The sequence below is a fragment of the Coloeus monedula genome (assembly GCF_965178545.1).
Source record: "Coloeus monedula genome assembly, chromosome: 10".
Classification (NCBI taxonomy): Eukaryota; Metazoa; Chordata; class Aves; order Passeriformes; family Corvidae; genus Coloeus; species Coloeus monedula.
This window is the reverse complement of record NC_138790.1, coordinates 2,334,118-2,352,916: the sequence shown is the minus strand read 5'-3', so window position 1 is coordinate 2,352,916 and position 18,799 is coordinate 2,334,118. Positions and strand designations below refer to the sequence as shown.

The window sequence follows — 18,799 nt, the reverse complement described above, 5'->3', positions numbered from 1 at the left end:
GCCCTCCGTGCCTCCGAGCGCTGCATGGGTGATGTGGCCTTTCCATGGCCCCCCTGGCCCTGTTTGTGCAGTGTCCGTGCTGCCAGGAAGGAATGCTCCTCAGAGATGCTGACAGCCCTGTGTCCACAAGCCTGTTTGCCTGACCTTGGTGGGAAGGGACACAGTTTGAACCTCGTCACTTGGAGGGAGATTTGCTGATGCCTTTAACTCCTCGAATGACCTTCGTTCTTGCCTTGTGTGTTAAACCCAGCTGCAGTTGTGTGATTTATGATGTCCCACACTTCCTTTGACAGCCAGGGCCTGGGAGACTCACCCTGCTGAGTGCAAGTCTTCTCCCAGGCCCCTGGCCTGTCCTTGTCAAGGAGCAGGGGAGCTGTTGTTGGGGTGAGCTGGACCCCCCCAGCTTTTCTGGGATGCAAGTGATCAAAAGAAGCGTCCATCGGGACTTGTTGGTCATGGGGCTGGTGGAGCAATCACTGTGCCCTTGAGGCCACACTTACTCAATTTCTGGAGAAACTGGGCTGCTCGCTGCCTACGTGCTGTGCTCGTCATCCTTGGCTGCTGCTGGTGTTGCCCTTGGAGCTCCCAACTGCTCCTTGCAGCATCCCAGCAAACCCTGGTGGGAGCCCGGCCCCTCCAGGCCCTGACAGCCTGCCTTGCGTTGCAGGATGCTCCTTGGAGGTTTGCTCTGCCCTCTTTTCAGGGTGGGCTGGATGTGCCGGGAAGTCTGGGAGCAGAGTCATATCCCCTCCTGCTCATTCTGGGAATGCAAGTGCCTGTCCATTTTCTCCCAGGAATTTGGCCCTCCACGTACTTTTTTTGGTGGAAATGAGGTATGAGGGCTGCAGTGACTCCTGTCCCTCAATGTGCAGCTGGTCTGAGCCTGGGGGCACCCCTGTCCCCATTCACATCCTAAACCTGGCTGCTGCAGAGCTGTGCTGCCGACAGATTTTCCACGTGACCTGCTCTCACCCTGCCCTGCCTCAGCCGGGAATATTGAGTGGTGAACGCAGATGATTCCCAGCTGTGGAAAATGCCAGCGGCCCTGCAGAGCCACTTCCCTTCAAACCATCCTCAGGGACTCTGAGAGCTGGTGGTGAGGCAGGTGTGAGGCCCGTGGCTCAGGGAGGGAGGGAGGGAAGGAGTGGGCTGGGGCTCCCCCAAAGTGGAGTGGCACATGGGATAGTGGAAGAGCCCAATTCCACCCAGGAATTCCACCCCAAGTCTCTGCCTGGGGTCTCCAGAGCAGAGACTCATTCAAGAGCAGCAATGCTGCCTCCATCACCAAGGTCTGCTATTTCAGGGGTCCAGGGAAGAAACAATAGTTACCATCTTCCTCCAGAGCCTAAAATGTGTCCAGTTAGGGGAAAAGCACTGAAATCATGGGATCGTGGAATGGTTTTGGGTGGGAAGGGACCTGAAAGCTCATCTCATTCCACCCCTCCTATGGGTAGGGACAACTTCCACTGTCCCAGGGTGCTCCAAGTCCCATCCAGCCTGGCCTTGGACACTGCCAGGGATCCAGGGGCAGCCACAGCTGCTCTGGGCACCCTGTGCCAGGGTCTCTCTGCCCTCACAGCTGAGAATTTCTTCCCAATATCCCATCTAACCCTGCAGCAGTGGAAGTAATTTCCCCTTGGCTTGTCACTCCACACCCTTGTCCAAAGTCCTTCTCCAGCTTCCTGGTGATTCCTTCAGGCCCTGCAAGGCCACACTGAGGTCACCCCAGAGCTTCTCCTCTCCAGGCTGAACAATCCCAGCTCTCGCAGCCTTTCCTCCCAGCAGAGCTGCTCCATCCCTCTGCTCATCCTGGAGCCTCCTCTGGGCTCTCTCCAGCAGCTCCACGTCCTCCCTGTGCTGGGCCCCAGGGCTGGGGCAGCTCTGCAGGTGGGGTCTCACCTGAGGGGGCAGAGGGGCAGAATCCCAACCCCTTTCCTGCTGCCCACGCTGGGGCTCAGCCCAGCACAGGGGGGTTTCTGGGATGGGCCATGGCCAGCCCTCACCAGCTGCACCCCCAAGTCCTTCTCCAGGGGCTGCTCCATCTGCTCATCCCCAGCCTGGATTGATCCCGGGAGTTGCCCCGACCCAGGGGCAGCAGCAGCACTTGGTGCTCTTAAACCTCATGAGATTCCCATGGGTCACTTCTGGAGCTCTGGGTGGCCCCTCCAAGCAGTGCCACTCCCCTTCAGCCTGGTGGCACCTGCAAACCTGCTGAGGGTGCCTCGAGCCCTCTGGCTGTGGCACTGATGCCGATATTGAATATCACTGGTCCCACTGCGGACCCCTGGGACACCACTGGGCACTGATGGCCATCGGGAGTGGCCCTGAGCCACTGCCCCTCTGGATGTGACCATCCAGCCAATTCCTTATCCATCTAACAGTCCATCCACGGAATCCAGCTCTCTCCAATGCAGAGAGAAGGATGTTGGGTGGGATTGTGTCCAGGCTTGACAGAAATCCGGATAACTGACATCCATAATCCCTCCCTTGTGCACTGAGGGAGTCACCCCAGCAGAGGCGGCCAGCGGGCTGGTCAGGGGGAGCTTTCACTTGGGGACAGCTCCATGGGGAGGACAAAATAACGGCATATTTGACCCCAAAGACTCTGATGCATCCTGGTGCTGGCACTGGCCTGGAGGCTGAAGCCGTCAGCCGACAGCCCCAGGAGGGACATGGCCTGGGAAAGGGGCTCCCTGTGACCGTCTGGCGCAGCCCGAGCGCGCAGAGCTCGGCCAGCGCCCTGAGAAACTGCCTCACAAACAAGCACAGCACCACCCTAAAGCACTTGGGTGCTTCCCTTGAAGGTGGGAACCGAGTGATATTTCTCTGGAATTGTGAAGCAATTGCAAAAGGATGCTGACCTTGCACTCACCACGACCCGCACAGGGAGCAGAAGCTGCCTGTGGTCCCACTCTCCCAGGCTTTGAGGATGTACAAAACCAGGAAACTTCTTGGCCCAGCATTAACCCAGCTTGGGAAAACCATCAGGCTTTACTTGTCCCCCCACCCCGCCCTCATCCTGCCGCCCATCCCCCCTGCAATGACCACTCCAGGAGGCAGGTTTGGCTCCAGCAGGTTTTATCTCTAGAGGAGAGGAGCAGCGCCGCGGGCGGTGCGGGATCCGGGGGTCACGGAGCAGCGGTGAGGTGACGGACACGGCGCCCGCGGCCACGGTCGCAGCCAAGCGTCATGCAAGGGGACAGGGGCTCGCCAGGACCCCCGTGCTCAGCCCTCGAGACTCCCACGGGGGATGGAGCTTCACCGGGGCTCAGGGGCACCCAGAAGCCCCCAGGACCAGCTCCGACCCGCTCCGGGATGGCTCCGCATCCTTCTCACTCCCCTCCCGCACGTGGGGCAGGCGACTACAAGCAGCAGCAGTTGGCTCAGGCGGTCAAGCCGCTAAATAAGGACTCAAAATACCCCATCATTAAATAATAATAAACTATTAAGGGAAGATTAAGGGTCTGGGCTGCGCGGCTGGCTCAAGCAACTTTTCTGCATCCGCACAGGGACCAGACCCCGCAGCAGTGATTCGGGGCAGGATTGTGCCGTTCTGGGAGCCAGCACCAGGCTCTGCCTGCTGTAAGGGGTTGATGGCAAAGCTACAGGGCTACTGAGAACAGAGGGGACACAGTGCTCCCCCAGCAGCATGTGGGCACGGAGAGGACACGGCAGGGGCTATGGGTCAGGCTGGTGGGACTAGAAGCCCTTCTCGATGCTGAGGGTGCGGCGGGTGACGTGCTCCATCTGCCCCGAGATGTACTCGGTGAGGCTGATCTGGTAGTTGGCGAGCATCTTCAGCATCAGCCGCAGGTTCAGCCACCACTGCTCCTGGGGCAGCCTGTGCCTGTGCAGGGGGACACAGCTCTAGAGGGGACACCCCGGGAAGGGTCCCCTGGGAGATGGTGAACCGCTGGGGCATGGGGACTTACTCAAAATCCGTGACTTTCTTGAGCTCCGTCACGGGGCTGAAGGCCACCACCTTCTTCCGCAGCCCAATCACACAGGCAGTGTCTCCAGAGTTGGCAAACACACGCCCTGGGAGGGGGACACCCCACCTCACTGGGGGCCAAGCCTGGAAGCCTGGAGCAGCAGCCACCAGCCTCCCCCACCCTCCGTGGGAACCCCAGCCCTGGGCTCACCCTTGCTGTAGACTTGCTGCAGCTTCTCCGACATCCACAGCACCGCCTTCACTCCCAGCTTGGTCCCGTAGTTCCGGTCAAAGGGGGTTGGGGCTCCCCCCTGGGGACAAAGAAATGGGGATGTCAGGCCTGCCCAGCTCTCAGGGCCAGTGTGGCCCATGTCACCCCGTCCCCTGTACCTGCTGGAGGTGGCCCAGGACATTGATCCTGCAGTCGAAGATGCCTTTGCCCTCAGAGGAGTACAGGTTGTAGAGGAACTCGGTGGTGTAGTGCTCGTGGCACTTCTCGTTGCTGGGGGGCAGAGGGAAGGGCTTGGGGGGCTGCTCCTTCCTCCAGCATCCCCAGGGCATTGTCCTCCTTTGTTTCCCATAATGCCTTTTTTGTGCTGTTTTGTTCTCCCTGAGGCCCAGAGCCCCAGCCTGTGTCCCCCAGAGGTGGGGACAGCAGCGGAGGCATCCAGCGGCCCCACGGCCAAGCGTGTGCCCACTGTGCCAAACCTCACCGTGCCCAGGAACCCTCCCTGGCCATGGGAAGGGCTCAGCTCTGGCCTTGCTCCCTGCCACGGGGCTGGGGTTTGCAGTGACTGTCCCCAAGGGCCCCCAACTCACCGCAGCACCAGCCCTCTCTGGATATCTGTCTTCATTTTGTCGGTCAAGTGCTCCACGTTGGCCTGCAAGATGAACACCAGGATGCCAGCAGCCATCCCGCAGCCCTCCGGTCCTGACATCCACCCAGCGTCTGCACGGCATGGCCGTGCTCCCACAGCTCCTGCCCTGCTCTGGAGCCCTCCCTTCCCCAATTTTCCTTCTCATTTCAGCCAGAGAGCCGCTCCTGCCCACTCACCTTTAAGTCGTGGATAGTGAAGGGGTCTTCATAGACGTAGGCGGCGTCGGCGCCCACGGCGATGCCGGTGACCGTGGACAGGTACCCGCAGTAGCCCCCCATGGTCTCCACGATGAACACGCGACGCTTGGTGCCCGACGCCGACTGCTTGATGCGGTCGCAGCTCTGTGCCCAAAGCAGGGGAGGTCACACCAGGGCAAGCCACCTTTGCATCCCCAGCACGGGCCATCGGCCACTCCAGGCCATGATGGAAGGTGGTGGAGTGGGGCGGCCCCGTGAGCTGTCCCCATCCGTGTCCCTCACCTCCATAGCGGCGTTGACGGCCGTGTCGGAGCCCAGGCTGAAGTCGGTGCCGGGCACGTTGTTGCTGATGGTGGCAGGGATGACGCACATGACGATGCAGAGCTCCTCGTACTGCCCGCGCGCCTCCACCAGCTGCAGCACCCCCTCGTACGCCTGCAAGCGGCCGAGGGATTGGGAAATGCTGGCCCTGCAGCCGGATCCACATCCCAGAGAGATTCCTTTGGGACGCCCACAGCCACCCCAGCCCCCACTGAACCGAGGATTCCGCCGCACCTCAAAGCCCCCGATGACCAGCAGCCCCTGGATGTTGAATTTGCGCACGTTCTCCACAATCTTCTCCATGCAGGTCTTGGGCAGCGTCCTGTGGTGGGGAAGGGGGTGCAGACGGTGGGGTGAGCATGGTGGGAACACCTCTCCCCTATGCCCCTCTCCCCAGGGCCGCACTCACCGCTTGGTGCCCAGCATGGAGCCGCCGCGGCCCAGCCATCCCGCCACGTCGTGCCAGCCCACCTCGCGGACCTGCGGGCACCAGCACCGGGTTAGGGGTGGGAAGAGCCCCCCCCGCCACCCTCCAAGCCCAACCCCATCCCCTGGGACAATGCCAGGCTCACTGTCCCCTTACCTGCCCCTTGGCCAGGCCCTCGAAGCCGTCGCTCACCACGTAGATGGTGTGTCCCTGGCAGATGCCGATACGCACGGCCGAGCGCACGGCAGCGTTCATGCCGGCGGCCGGCGCTCCCACGTTCAGGATGGCCATGCTGAAGGGGCTCTACGGGGACAGGGATGGGAACAGCACATCCCTGCGTGTCCCCAAGGTGGCCATGGTGTGCCCTGCTGCTCCCCATCACCCCTCACCTTCTCCTGAGCTGGCTTCTGGTGTGCCAGCAGCTTGTAGATGTTCCAGTTGTTCTCAAAGCTCCTGCAAGGACATGGTGACATGTCCCCAAGGCACGTCTGGGAGAAGGGGGAGTCTCCCCAGTGCCCCTGGGGTGTGACTGGGGACATCCTTCTGGCTGCAGGAGCCAACAGCTTCCCCACAAGGAGAAGCCCCCATCCAAGAGGGATGTCTCCCCAAGTCCTGGTCCCTGCTCCTCACCTTCCACGGAGCTGGATGGCCTCCTCAAACCTCTTCTCATCCATGGCCTTCTGCACATCCTTTGTCTTGGGCCAGGAGAAAGATGCAGCACCGTGACACCCACATTCACAGGGAGAGGAGGGGCACCCCCACCCAAATTCCCCGGTACTCACCACCTGGACACACTCCATGAGCGGCAGCCGCACTGACTGGTTCCCAGAGAGGCTGACCACGCAGGCCGGGGTGTCCGGCGTGGCCTCCAGCAGCGCCATCACCGCCTCCATCCCCATCTTGCTGCTCTGCAAAGGGACAGGGGCACCTGTGACACTGGGGCCACCAGTGCCAGCTGGGTGGGATGCTCAGGGATGCTCCCTCCCACAGGCTTGGAAACCACGTGGCTGCTGATTCACTGCTGGAAAGCTGATGGCTTTATTTAAAAATCCATTAAATTTGGAGTAAATGAGGAGAAACAGGTGCACAGCTCTGCCCAGCGCAGCGAGGCCAAGCCCATCCGAGCCTCACCCTGGCTGGCAAATCCTTTCCTTTGGGCAGAGGGATGGCAGGAGCAGGCTTCCCCCTCTCCGTGTCCTCCCCTGGACCTACCAGCACGCGGTCGAAGGCGGACGGGGTCCCTCCGCGCTGCACGTGGCCAAGGACGGTGACCCGCGTGTCGAAGCCCAGGCGTTGCACCACCAGCTGTGGGGAAGAGGGGACATCACGCTGGGGACTGGCCAGTGTCTGTGGGTGCCAGGGCGGTGCCGGGGCGGTCACTCACGTCCTTCACGTAGTTGGAGGAGATGGGTTTGCCGCTGCGGTCGATGGCACCCTCGGCGATGATGATGATGTTGAGCCGCGAGCCCCGGCTGCGTGTCTGGCACGAGGGGAGGACAAAGGGCCACCACGGCTCAGGCAGAGCTCACCGTGGGCCACGTGTGAGCACCCTGCCCTCCCTGCCATCCGTGCTGCCCCAGGGGTGGCTCAGGTCACGGGCAGCCGAGCCCCCGAGCCAGCGCTGCCCCTGGCACGCGAGGGCTGGATTTGCGCTCGGCTGAGTGCCCCGGTTCACAGGGACAATGGCGGCAGCTCCCGAAGCTTCGCAGGGGCCGGGCACCGGCTGCAGGGCTCAGCCCGGGCCCCTGCGGGGACACCTCGGGGGGGAACAGCAGATGGGATGCTAGGAACCTCTCCTCACCTCCCCGAGCCTCTCGCACATGAGGTCCTCCCAGCCGTCCTCCGGAGGGGATTCAGGGATGAAGAGCCAGTCAGCGCCCGAGGCCAAGCCGGACACCAGCGCCAGGTACCTGGGGGGACACGGCGGTGGGAGCGCTGACCCTGAAACGCGGCATCCCGTCCCACCCATGGACTTCCCCACCCACGGGAGCTTACCCGCAGTGGCGACCCATCACCTCCAGCACGAACGTCCGCTGGTGGCTGCAAGGACACGGGTGGGAAGAGAAGGAGGTGGGTGGGTGCGATGGCCGGGGCGGTGCAGCCCCCAGCCCCCAGCCCCCAGCCCCGTCCCGCTCACCTCTGCGCCGTGGTGGTGATGGCGTCGATGACCTCCATGATGCGGTGCAGCGCCGAGTCGGTGCCGATGGTCATGTCGGTGCCGCAGAAGTCGTTGTCGATGGAGCCCACCAGCCCCACGATGTTCAGGCGGCAGTTCTCCCGCGCCACCTCCTCGCTGATCTGCCCTGGGGGGGTCACCGCCACCACACCGGTTATTTCAGAGCACTCACATCCCCACCATCACGGGGCCGGAGCCCAGCCCTCCTTGGGGTCATAGCACCGGGGTGACCCTCCGGACCTCACCACCCTCAAACACCCCTGGGGCTGGGAGGGGCTCACCCACCATCTCGGACCAGCTCCTCCAGCAGCCCAGCCCATTCGGAGCGGAAGATGTCAGCGCCGGTGAGGCTGCCGTCGCCGCCGATGACGCACAGGTTGGTGATGCCGTGCTCCACCAGGTTGCGGGCGGCCCGGAGCCGGCCCGCACGTGTGGTGAAGGCCTTGCAGCGGGCGCTGCCGATCACCGTCCCACCCTGGGGACAGAACGGGGCATGCGGCTCGTCACACATGTTTGGGGGGCTGGGATGTGGGGTGCCACGGCCCCGTGGTGATCCTCACCAGCTGGATGATGTTGGAGACGCTGAGCCAGTTGGCTTGCTTGATGTTGTCACCCCCCTCCACCAGCCCCTCGTAGCCCTGCGGAGAAGCAGAGGGTGGAGGTGAGGGGTACCCCGGCACAGGGGGGTGGATCCCCCCAACCGTGATGGGGAGCAGGGGGTACTCCAACCTCATAGATGAGGAAGACCTTGGCTCCCACGTATATCCCCATGCGGGTGACGGCACGGACGGCGGCGTTCATGCCTGGAAAAGTGATATGTGAGCTGGAGTATTCCCATGGGATCCTGAGCCCCACATGGGATGGGATCCTATAGGTGACCCTGAGGTGTCCCCTTGAGTGGGCGGGGAGCCACGTGGGCTGAGACGGAGGAAACTCAGCGCACAGCTGGGCCTGGGGACGAGAAACTGCCCGGGAGCGAGTTGCTTATCCCGGGCGGAGGGGGGGGGGGGACCGCGACGGGGACAGGGACGGACACACCCCCTCCGTGGGGCTCCCCCCGTGGGGCCCCTGCCCTCCCACGGCGACGGCCCGAGGGTGGCGGGGACGGGGCAGCGGCGCGGGTGTGGGGCACACGGGAGGGGGGTCCCCATCCGCCCGCCCCGGGGACGAGCGCGGGCCGCGGAGTCCGGCCCCGGGGGTCGCGGTCGCGGGCACGGACACGCGGGGAGACCGCGGGCCCGGCCGAGCCCCCGCCCCGCCCCGCCGGGCGCACCTTGCGCGTCGCCGCCGCTGGTGAGGACGGCGATGGCCATCCCGGCCCCCGCCATCCGCAGCCGCTCCAGCTCCGCCGCCGCCATCGCTGCGCTCCCGGCACCGGCGCCGCGGACACGCCCCGGGACACGCACGGACCGCGGACACGCCCCGGAACACGCCCCGGGACACGCCCCGGGACACGCACGGACCGCGGGGACACGCCCCGGGACACGCCCCGACCGCCGCGGCGGCGCGACAGACAGGGTGACACGTCGCGCCATGTCGCGCCATGGTGTGCCATATCGTGCCGGCCAGTGGGCACATGCCCCGCCATCCCGGAGCGCGCCATCCTGCGTGGTGTCCATCCCAGAGTCCTGGAGGAATTGGCTGATGGAGCTGGACAGCCGCTCGCAAGGATATTTGAAAGGTCCTGGCTGTCCGGTCAAGTCCCAGGTGACTGGGAAAAAAAGGAGTCCTTGTCCCCATCTTTAAAAAGGGAGGAAAGGAGGAGCCTGGGAACCGGACCTACCGGCCCGTCAGCCTCCCCTCTGTGCCTGGGAAGATCAGCGGGCAGACCCTCCTGGAAGCTCTGCTGAGGACAGGAGGTGATTCGGGACAGCCAGCACGGCTGCACCAAGGGCAAGTCCCCCTGACCAGCCCGCTGGCCGCCTCTGCTGGGGTGACTCCCTCAGTGCACAAGGGAGGGATTATGGATGTCAGTTATCCGGATTTCTGTCAAGCCTGGACACAATCCCACCCAACATCCTTCTCTCTGCATTGGAGAGAGCTGGATTCCGTGGATGGACTGTTAGATGGATAAGGAATTGGCTGGATGGTCACATCCAGAGGGGCAGTGGCTCAGGGCCACTCCCGATGGCCATCAGTGCCCAGTGGTGTCCCAGGGGTCCGCAGTGGGACCAGTGATATTCAATATCGGCATCAGTGCCACAGCCAGAGGGCTCGAGGCACCCTCAGCAGGTTTGCAGGTGCCACCAGGCTGAGGGGGAGTGGCACTCCCTGGAGGGGCCACCCAGAGCTCCAGAAGTGACCCATGGGAATCTCATGAGGTTTAAGAGCACCAAGTGCTGCTGCTGCCCCTGGGTCGAGGCAACTCCCGGGATCAATCCAGGCTGGGGATGAGCAGATGGAGCAGCCCCTGGAGAAGGACTTGGGGGTGCAGCTGGTGAGGGCTGGCCATGGCCCATCCCAGAAACCCCCCTGTGCTGGGCTGAACCCCAGTGAGGGCAGCAGGAAAGGGATTGGGATTCTGCCCCTCTGCTCCCTCAGGTGAGACCCCACCTGCAGAGCTGCCCCAGCCCTGGGGCCCAGCACAGGGAGGACGTGGAGCTGCTGGAGAGAGCCCAGAGGAGGCTCCAGGATGAGCAGAGGGATGGAGCAGCTCTGCTGGGAGGAAAGGCTGGGAGAGCTGGGATTGTTCAGCCTGGAGAGGAGAAGCTCTGGGGTGACCTCACTGTGGCTTTGCAGGGCCTGAAGGGATCACCAGGAAGCTGGAGAAGAGACTATTTACAAGGGCTTGGACAGAGGGGAATGGCTTCAAAGTGACAGAGGGCAGGGTTAGATGGGATATTGGGAAGGAATTCTTCCCTGTGGGGGTGTGGAGGCCCTGGCACAGGGTGCCCAGAGAAGCTGTGGCTGCCCCATCCCTGGAAGTATCCAAGGCCAGGTTGGACAGGGCTTGGAGCAGCCTGGTACAGTGGAAGGTGTCCCTGCCCATGGGAGGGGTGGAATGAGATGGGCTTTCAGGTCCCTTCCCACTCAAAACCATTCCATGACAGTATTCCATGCCATAGCAGGCTGTGGGATGCCATTATGTGCCACCCCAGGCTGTGCCATGCTCTGCCAATGAGATGAGCTGGAGCTTTTATTAGAAATTTCGCATTTTAAGATTTTTAATTTATAATTATTTTAGGTGTAATTAAAAAACAAACCTGTGGAGGAAGCCCTGCCATGGATTTCTCACCCCCACTGCCCAGCTCAGCTACCCAGAGTGTCACCCCTTTCCAGGGAGGGAGGTCCTGTTGCTGCTGGGTGCCCTCTCCACACCAGGTGGGTGCAGCGCGGTGCTGCGAGGCTGCTCCCTCCAATCCTCCCCATTCCCTGGGAATGGTCCCCATCACAGTGTCCCCCTGGTCTCCCACATCCCCCAGGGGAGTGGCACGGGGCTCTGCCCAGCCATGGCATGGGGTAACTGAGTCAGGTGCTGGCTGCTCGCCCAGTTCCATCTGTGCCGGGGGAGCTCGGAGCCTCATCCTGCATCCTCAGGCGCCGCGGGGCCCGGCATATCCGGCAGGGAAGGGGTGCGGGTGGCTCGGGTTAAGGAAATGGGAGAGACCTGGCCGGAGTCCCGCTCTCCTCCTCCCACAGCCCCACCTACCCGGCCCTCTTTAACATCCCATGGACCAACCGTGGGGCTACCAGCGCGTCGCCAGCGCGGTGCCCACGCTGAACTCCGTGCCGGGCCAGCCGTGGGGCCACCAGCGCGTCGCCAGCGCGGTGCCCGTCCCCACGATGCTGCTGCTGCTGCTGCTCTGCGGGGCCCTGGGCTGCGGGGCGGAGGAGGCGGGTGAGGCAGGGACACGGCGGTGGTCGGGGATGCTGGGGGCGGCCTGGGGGCACACGGGGCTCACGGCGGGTGACGGGCGGTCGGTGATGTCCCGCGTCTCCCGCAGCCCCGCTCGCCTTCACCATGCTCCAGCTGACCCGCGTCTACAGGGGCAATGCCATGTTCCGGGGGAACGCCAGCCTGAACGGGGAGCTCAGCCACCTCCTGGACGAGCAGAATGTCACCCAGGTGCTCCCGCTGGAGCCTCCGGACGCCTGGGCCCGGCGGCGGAACGATGTGATCACCTACCTGAAGAACTTCAGGCAGCTGGTGAAGCTTTTCCACATGGAGAGACCGACCAACTGTGAGTGGTACCCGGGGGACAGGGGCGGGCCCCCGGGGAAGGGGAGCCTCTCCCGCGCTGCCGGGGCACGGGGGTGGCTCTCCAGGGACAGATGGGTGAAGGGATGGGCACATGGGCATGTGCAAAACCACTCTGTGGCAAAGGGAGCCCTTCTGTGGAGCCGGGAATTTCTTACCCTGGGAACGGGATGATGCTCAACCTGTTGCTGCTCCTCAGGAAAAGGGCTGGGGAGGAACCCTGTCTGCTCCCTGCCTGTATCCCACCCGCACCCTGCCTGCTCCCTGCCTGTGCTCTGCCTGCATCCCACCTGGACCCCACTTGCACCCTGCCTGCATCCTGCTCACTTTCTGGCTGCTCCCTGCCTGCATCCCGCAGCTTGTGGGAGCTGTGGGACGCTGCTGGCGACGGCTTCATGCTCCTGCCTGCTCCGCTCCATTAACCCTGTCACCTCTGCTGCTCCTGCCCGGGGTGTCCTTTCCTCTTTCCTCTTTCCTCTTTCCTCTTTCCTCTTTCCCCTTTCCTTTCCTTTCCTTTCCTTTCCTTTCCTTTCCTTTCCTTTCCTTTCCTTTCCTTTCCTTTCCTTTCCTTTCCTTTCCTTTCCTTTCCTTTCCTTTCCTTTCCTTTCCTTTCCTTTCCTTTCCTTTCCTTTCCTTTCCTTTCCTTTCCTTTCCTTTCCTTTCCTTTCCTTTCCTTTCCTTTCCTTTCCTTTCCTTTCCTTTCCTTTCCTTTCCTTTCCTTTCCTTTCCTTTCCTCAGATTTGCCCCAGCCCCACATTCCTATACCCTTGGGGAGCCCAGTGTCACCACAGGGTCTCTGGCATGACCCACCCCACCCCTGCTGGTGTCCCTGTGCTCCATCCGCGAGAGCCACGAGCAGCTCTGTGCCCAAACCCTCCCTCTCTGTAAAACCGGAGCTGTGCTGTGCCGAGATAAAGGAGGGAAAATAATCCCGGCCTCTGGAAAAGTCACTGCCATGACCAAACCGAGGAGAAGCAAAGCTGCGGGAGGGTTGGGTGGTGCGAGGCTGAGGCTGTGCGAACTCAGTGCCCAGTGAGGGCCACGGGGCGCTGAGGGTGGGAGTGTGGTGACCCTGTCCCCTCCCTCTGTCCCCGCAGTCACCCAGCACCTGTGCTGCCACCTCGGCTGCCGCCTCTTCCCCAACGGCACAGCCCAGAGCTTCTACGAGGTGACCCTCAACAGGACAGCGTTCCTCAGCTTCCACGTCCCCAACGCCACCTGGGAGCGGCGCTGGCCCGGCGAGCTCCCGGTGGCCGCCTTCGCCCAGGCACAGCTGATGAAATACCCCATAACCACCCAGGACCTGCAGTATTTCCTCAACACCACCTGTGTCAGCATCCTGCAGGCTCAGAGCGCCAGGACAGGTCCGTGGTGGGGCCGGGGCGGGGGACAGGGACGCGGTGGCGTGGCCCAGTCGTCACCTGCGTCCCTCTCGCCTCTTGCAGGAAAAGTCAGCGGCCGATCGCGCGCTCCACTGGTGCTGGGGCTGATCCTGGGGAGCCTCGGCCTGCTGGGCATGGCCCTGGGCATCTTCCTGTGCACAGGAGGGAGCTGCTAGCGTGGGCAGCTGGCCCATGTCACCCCATGGACAGAGGGGACGGACCCGTCATCTTCCTGTGCATCCATCAGCACCCTGCGGAGGCGGGGGACAGACCCATCATCTCCCCGTGGAGTCAGGGGATGGATCCATCATCTTCCCAAGGATCCAGCAACTCTCCGTGGATCCACCATCACCAGCCTCCTGGGGAGGCAGGGCCTGGATCCATCATTCCTGCATAGAGACAGAGGATGGATCCATCATCCCCCGTGGAGGCAGGGACCAAGGCCATCCCTCCTGAGGGATGCACGTTCCCAGTGCCACAGGCTTTGCTCTCCAAGGACACCAGTGGCTTCCCAGTCCTGTCCCAGCTGCACTGACCCCTCCAGCAGCCCCCAGCCCTGTGGATGGTCCCCACGCCGGGCAATGCACTGAGACCACACAGAAACACTGGGCACGGATGGAAAAATGGTGGGGAGGGACATGGGGGGGAAAGCAGCCGGAGAAACAGCCATGGAATGGTTAAAAGGATGCTGTTAAACCCTCATTTATCCCTGTTCCAGTGGGGATGGAGGGAGGATGTCACACCTTGTGTAATAAAACCACCCATCAGCTCCCACCACACCTCTGGCTGCTCTCATTCCCCTCGGCAGCACCGATGTGGGGCTGTGGATCCATCCTGGATCACGGCTGCTGGTGCTGGGTGGGCTCGTTGGTGTTGCCAGCCCCTGTGCCAGACCTTGGGTTGTGTGCTAAGTTTTCCAGGCCTCTGGAAAGACACTGGTGATGTTTTTGGGAGGGTTTTGCACCTCCTGAGCTCACTCCAACCTTCTCCCAGCTTTGCTTTGGCTCAGTTAAGTCATTTTCCCAACATTTTTCATTTCCTCGCTTGGTGTGAGACGCTGAGGTCAAGCACACACAGCTGTGAGGGGACAGTTTCACTTTTCCACAGTCCAAATCTGAGCTAAAAACTCTTTGACTGTTTAAACTTTGATTGCATTGATAGAAACTCTTGGCCACGTTTCCCTCTCACCCAGAAGGGCATTTTGAGCTCTCCCGCTCATCTCCACTCCTGTGGCGGCAGGAAGGGCTGGGGATGAGCCAGGAGCTGGTGGGGGACAGCACAGGAGAGAGGTTTTCCTGGATTAGCTTCCAGCTCTTTCCTTTCTAAACACCCTGCGAGCAAGACAGGGTGGGATGAGGGAAGATGGGAAAAGAGACGAGGGACAGAAGGGATGGGAAGATGACCTTAGGGGTTGTCCTCTTGGAGGGATGGAGGAGGAGGTCTCCAAAGCCCACATCTCATCACCCTGGCCCCCAGCCACCCCCGGGCTCCTGGGGCAGGGGCCGGGGCGCTCCCCACCCTTGGCGGGCTCTGAGAGGCCGGAGAATCCAAAACAACACGGATGAGGCACGGGAACGTCATCGCTCGGCCCTCGAAGCAGCGCCCTTGGCAGGAGCTGTGCTGTGGGCCGAGTGCTCAGTGTCCCTGCTGCCGGCACCCAGGGACACCAGGGCAGTGCTGGGGACACCAGGGCAGTGCTGAAGGTCCCATGTGCTGCATTTGCTCCCCACAAAGGGATTCAATCCCTTCCAGCCGGGAGAAACCGCTGCATTCCCGGCTCTGCTTTGGCTTTCGGACTTGGGGCATCTCTGCTACCTGCAGATGTTGCACCGTGCTCCCCAAGACCTGGAGTGATTCCCATTGCCAGTCCCCCTTCCCTGGGGTGCAGCCCCTTGCTCCGGCTGGGATGGGTGAGCGTGGATGCTGTGGGATCCCCAAGGCCGCGATGGAGCGGGGATGGCACCCAGGACAGAGCCAGGCGGGAGACACTGGGGGGAGGCCTGGAACAGCGGAGCTTGTTTTGCTTTTTGCTGCAGAAATGTGTCATCTTTTGGACAGAGGAGCAAGTCTGAGCTTCTCCACCTCAAGCAGCTCTGGAAAAGCCCTTTTCCTACCCTCAAGCCCCCCTGTGTCTGGAGAACGCTCCAGAACGGAGCTGACTCTGCTGCTGCTCTCGAGTTTCCACGAGGGGCTGGGGCAGTGAAGATCTCCCAAAAGTGCAGGACCCCGAGGAATAGCCTCATCTCCATCGGTGTCCATAGGCAACACCCCCAAACCTGGCACCTCCATCCCAAGGCACATCCCTGGCAGTGACCAACTCTGACCTGGACGTGCTGGCCAACAGCAGAAGGGTTCTGGTGGCAACATCCACCTCCAGCAGGTCGTAGCCTCAAAATTTCTCTTCCTCATCCCAAACATCACCATTTGTTGCCCCAACATTTCTCTTCTCACCCCAAAATCCTCAAGTGCCTCATGGCGGGGCCACCGAGGCCTGGCTGGGTGTGGCAGGTGGGGACACGTGGCCCGGCTGCCCCAGAACTGGGAGCTGGGCTCCCGTTCCACCACTGCTCTGACACGGAGCAGCTTCCTGGCAGCCGGCAGCCACACTCGTGGCTCATCCCTTCCCAAGTTTGGCCACTCTTCCACCCCGGATCACAGCTCGGGACAGGAGCCAGTGCATATCCCATCAGTGAGGGGTGGTTTTCATTTTCTCCTCAGAGGATTTTTGGGTTCTGCAGGAAACCTCTGGCAGCTTCAACCAACTCCCATCCCGGTTATCTGCAGGGATTGCCGGGCAAGGCTTTGTTCTCCACGCATGGTTTCCCTCAGCCCACTCCCCTATCGCTGTCTTGGGTAAGGGGGCTGAGATAAGATGCCCAAGCCTCAATCCTCATTCCAGTGAGGCAATGCCCGTGTGCCAGGAACCAGCCCTTCGCCCCCATGCCATGGGGAACTTGGATGGGGTGGGCAGGTCACCCTGTTCCCTTTTGGACATCATCTCCCTCTGGAAGGTTGACATCTCCATCCATGTCCTTTGGGAGCTGCTGTGCCCCAGGACAAAGGGCTGGATGGCTCCAGGAGCTGCCCAAAACCAGTGATGGGCTCTGGTGCCTGCTGGGGTGGGAGGGGGAAAAAAAAGTGGGGCTGATGGGATCCATCTGGAAGGAAGTGGAATTATCCCTGTAAACACCTCTTACGCACTCGGAGCCTGCACTGGTGTCATTGTGGCTTTTCAGGACTAAACAAACCCCGTCCTTCCAAATTCCCGGAGGTCACAGCCCCAGATGTTTTAATTCCTGCCTTTGGGACACACTTGTTAACCCCAGGGGCTACACTGGGCTGAGGGGATCCGCTTTTTTTCGAGATGGAGGCTGGGATCTGCTTCCTAGCAGCCTCCTGCTCCCACATGGAAGCAAGCAGCTCCCTGGAAAAGCCTCCCAGCACAGAGAAGGGCCGTGCTGGCCACTCCCTCCTCGCAGGGTGGTCGGTGCTCAGCGCTGCCCTCTTCCCTTCCTGCTCACCTTCCAGGTCAGCTGCAGGAAACGGGAGGAGAGAGCTGGCTGCAGGCCAGGAGCAGGGATACAGGGCAGGCAGGATGAAGGCAGCAGGTACCACCCATCCCACACCTCTGCCCTGCCCCAGAGGGCTGCCCTCTCCCTGGGGACCCCTCCGGAGCTCCTGCAGTGCAGGCAAGCAGCGATGGGGGCTGCTGGCTGGGAATCACAGGAAGGATTCCAGCGAGGAATCATCCCCTCACCTTCCCTTCCCAGCTGGAGGCCCACTCCAAACCCACGTGTGCTCAGAGCAGCCTTCTCCTGGCACCAGCCCCTTCCCCCTCCTTCCTCCACTGCTCAGCCCCGAGGCAGAAAGGTTCGACAGAGATAAGGACATGAAAAAACATGATTTTTCTGTGGAAAAACCTATGCTTGCTTACACTGCGCTTGCAGAGAAGTTTCCCTGGAAAAATGGCTCTTTGGGAACACTTCCACCCACTTCCCAGAGTTGGGAGCAGCCTTTGGTGTGACTGAAGCCATTGGGAGCAAAGCCCTCCTTCCCAAGACCCCCATACCAAGGGCTGAAACTCCTTGGAGCAGCCCCAAAACGTCACCCTCCAGTCTGGGATGGGGAATGTGGCTCTGGGCGCAGCCAGCCCAGGCTGTGGAGGGACAGAAGACACAGACAAGGCTGCAGGGCACGATGGAAACGTGGATCTGAGCCCTGTACTCCCTCCTGTCATCAACCTGCTATGGAATCCTCATCCCATCTGCTCCTTCCCCTCCCCTGGGACGGGAGGGATCCAGCCAAAGGGTGGGAACGCAGCGCTGGTGGAGGTGATGACATCTAAAAGCCAGCCTGTGCTGAGGCCCTGAAGGAACACAGGCAGCTCCTGCAGGTGCTGGAAACCATTTCCCTTCAGGAATAAACCAGGACCCCATTTCCAGGCCTTCCCAAAGCAGCATGGACATCTGGAAGTGCATTCCGAGGAGGAGTGTTTTCCTAGAAGAACTGAACAGCATGCCTACATCTGAACCCTCACAATCCCCTCTGTTCCAAGGATTTAGGTTAAAAGAGGCACAGGAAATTTGGGTTTATTTGTTCCAGTTTGGGAATGGTGCTGCTTAGAAAGGACTGGAAATTCAAGCTGTGCATTACAGAATTCCCAGTCTGGAGGTTCACGGTCAGGATTACATTTTGGTGCCAGACCAAGATGCGAACACCTAAACCTTGTGGGAAGCATTTCTATGGATAGAGGAGTCCATGTGTGCCATGACTGGCTCCCACCAGCTCTGTGTCACCAGAGAAGGACACCGAGCATCCTCCACACCCCCAGCTCTTGGGGGACAAATATTTCCCCATGACTGTAGAAAAAGCACAGCGTGAGTGGGCCAGAAGCAAAACCAGTGGGAATGTTTGAGCAAACACTGCTGTTGCTGCTGGGCAAAAGCATGGAAGCCCTGGAAGCTTTGTGTGGAGGTGGGAAAGGCGTTGGGTGCTGGCTCCAAAACACACCCCACAGCAGGGGGAAAAGGGTGGAAGGAAGCAGGGAGACTTGGTTGGAATTTGGGGCTTTTTTCCTGTTTATCTCCCTGCTGCTGTGCAAGCCGGGGCTCTGCAGCCATTGTTGTGTTCTCCAAAGAGTCCAGTCCCACAATTCAAGAAAAACAAACCACAGGAAGGAAAGGAATTAGCAGAGAAAGGAAAAGCAGCAGTGGGAACAAGGACTCGGGCCCAAAATAAACCTGTTGGCTGCTGCTGGGGGTTACACCTTCCCCTGCAGAACTTGGAATT

General features: G+C 61.4%; 2 protein-coding genes across 3 annotated transcripts; one reads left to right on the top strand and one right to left on the bottom strand.

The window, feature by feature from the left end:
* Positions 1-3,113: 3,113 nt before the first annotated feature.
* On the bottom strand, positions 3,114-9,300 carry PFKL (phosphofructokinase, liver type). Of its 2 annotated transcripts, XM_082288290.1 has the most exons (22): positions 9,204-9,300; positions 8,660-8,733; positions 8,491-8,568; positions 8,216-8,405; positions 7,892-8,057; positions 7,750-7,794; positions 7,556-7,664; positions 7,139-7,234; positions 6,967-7,059; positions 6,537-6,662; positions 6,385-6,449; positions 6,144-6,207; positions 5,911-6,057; positions 5,737-5,807; positions 5,562-5,649; positions 5,289-5,441; positions 4,986-5,150; positions 4,751-4,812; positions 4,322-4,433; positions 4,143-4,242; positions 3,933-4,038; positions 3,114-3,847 (listed from the first exon to the last, which is right to left on the bottom strand). In XM_082288290.1, the coding sequence occupies exons 1-22, from the start codon at positions 9,286-9,288 to the stop codon at positions 3,700-3,702; spliced, it is 2,343 nt and encodes a 780-aa protein (XP_082144416.1). In that variant the 5' UTR covers positions 9,289-9,300; the 3' UTR covers positions 3,114-3,699. The 2 variants fall into 2 exon arrangements, with proteins under 2 accessions (XP_082144416.1, XP_082144415.1); XM_082288289.1 differs by having other exon boundaries at positions 5,289-5,649.
* A 2,335-nt stretch (positions 9,301-11,635) lies between these two features.
* Positions 11,636-14,161, top strand: PROCR (protein C receptor). The gene is made up of 4 exons (XM_082288348.1): positions 11,636-11,768; positions 11,875-12,111; positions 13,226-13,492; positions 13,574-14,161. Exons 1-4 carry the CDS (start codon positions 11,714-11,716, stop codon positions 13,684-13,686), a joined length of 672 nt encoding a protein of 223 aa, XP_082144474.1. The 5' UTR covers positions 11,636-11,713; the 3' UTR covers positions 13,687-14,161.
* Positions 14,162-18,799: the final 4,638 nt, after the last annotated feature.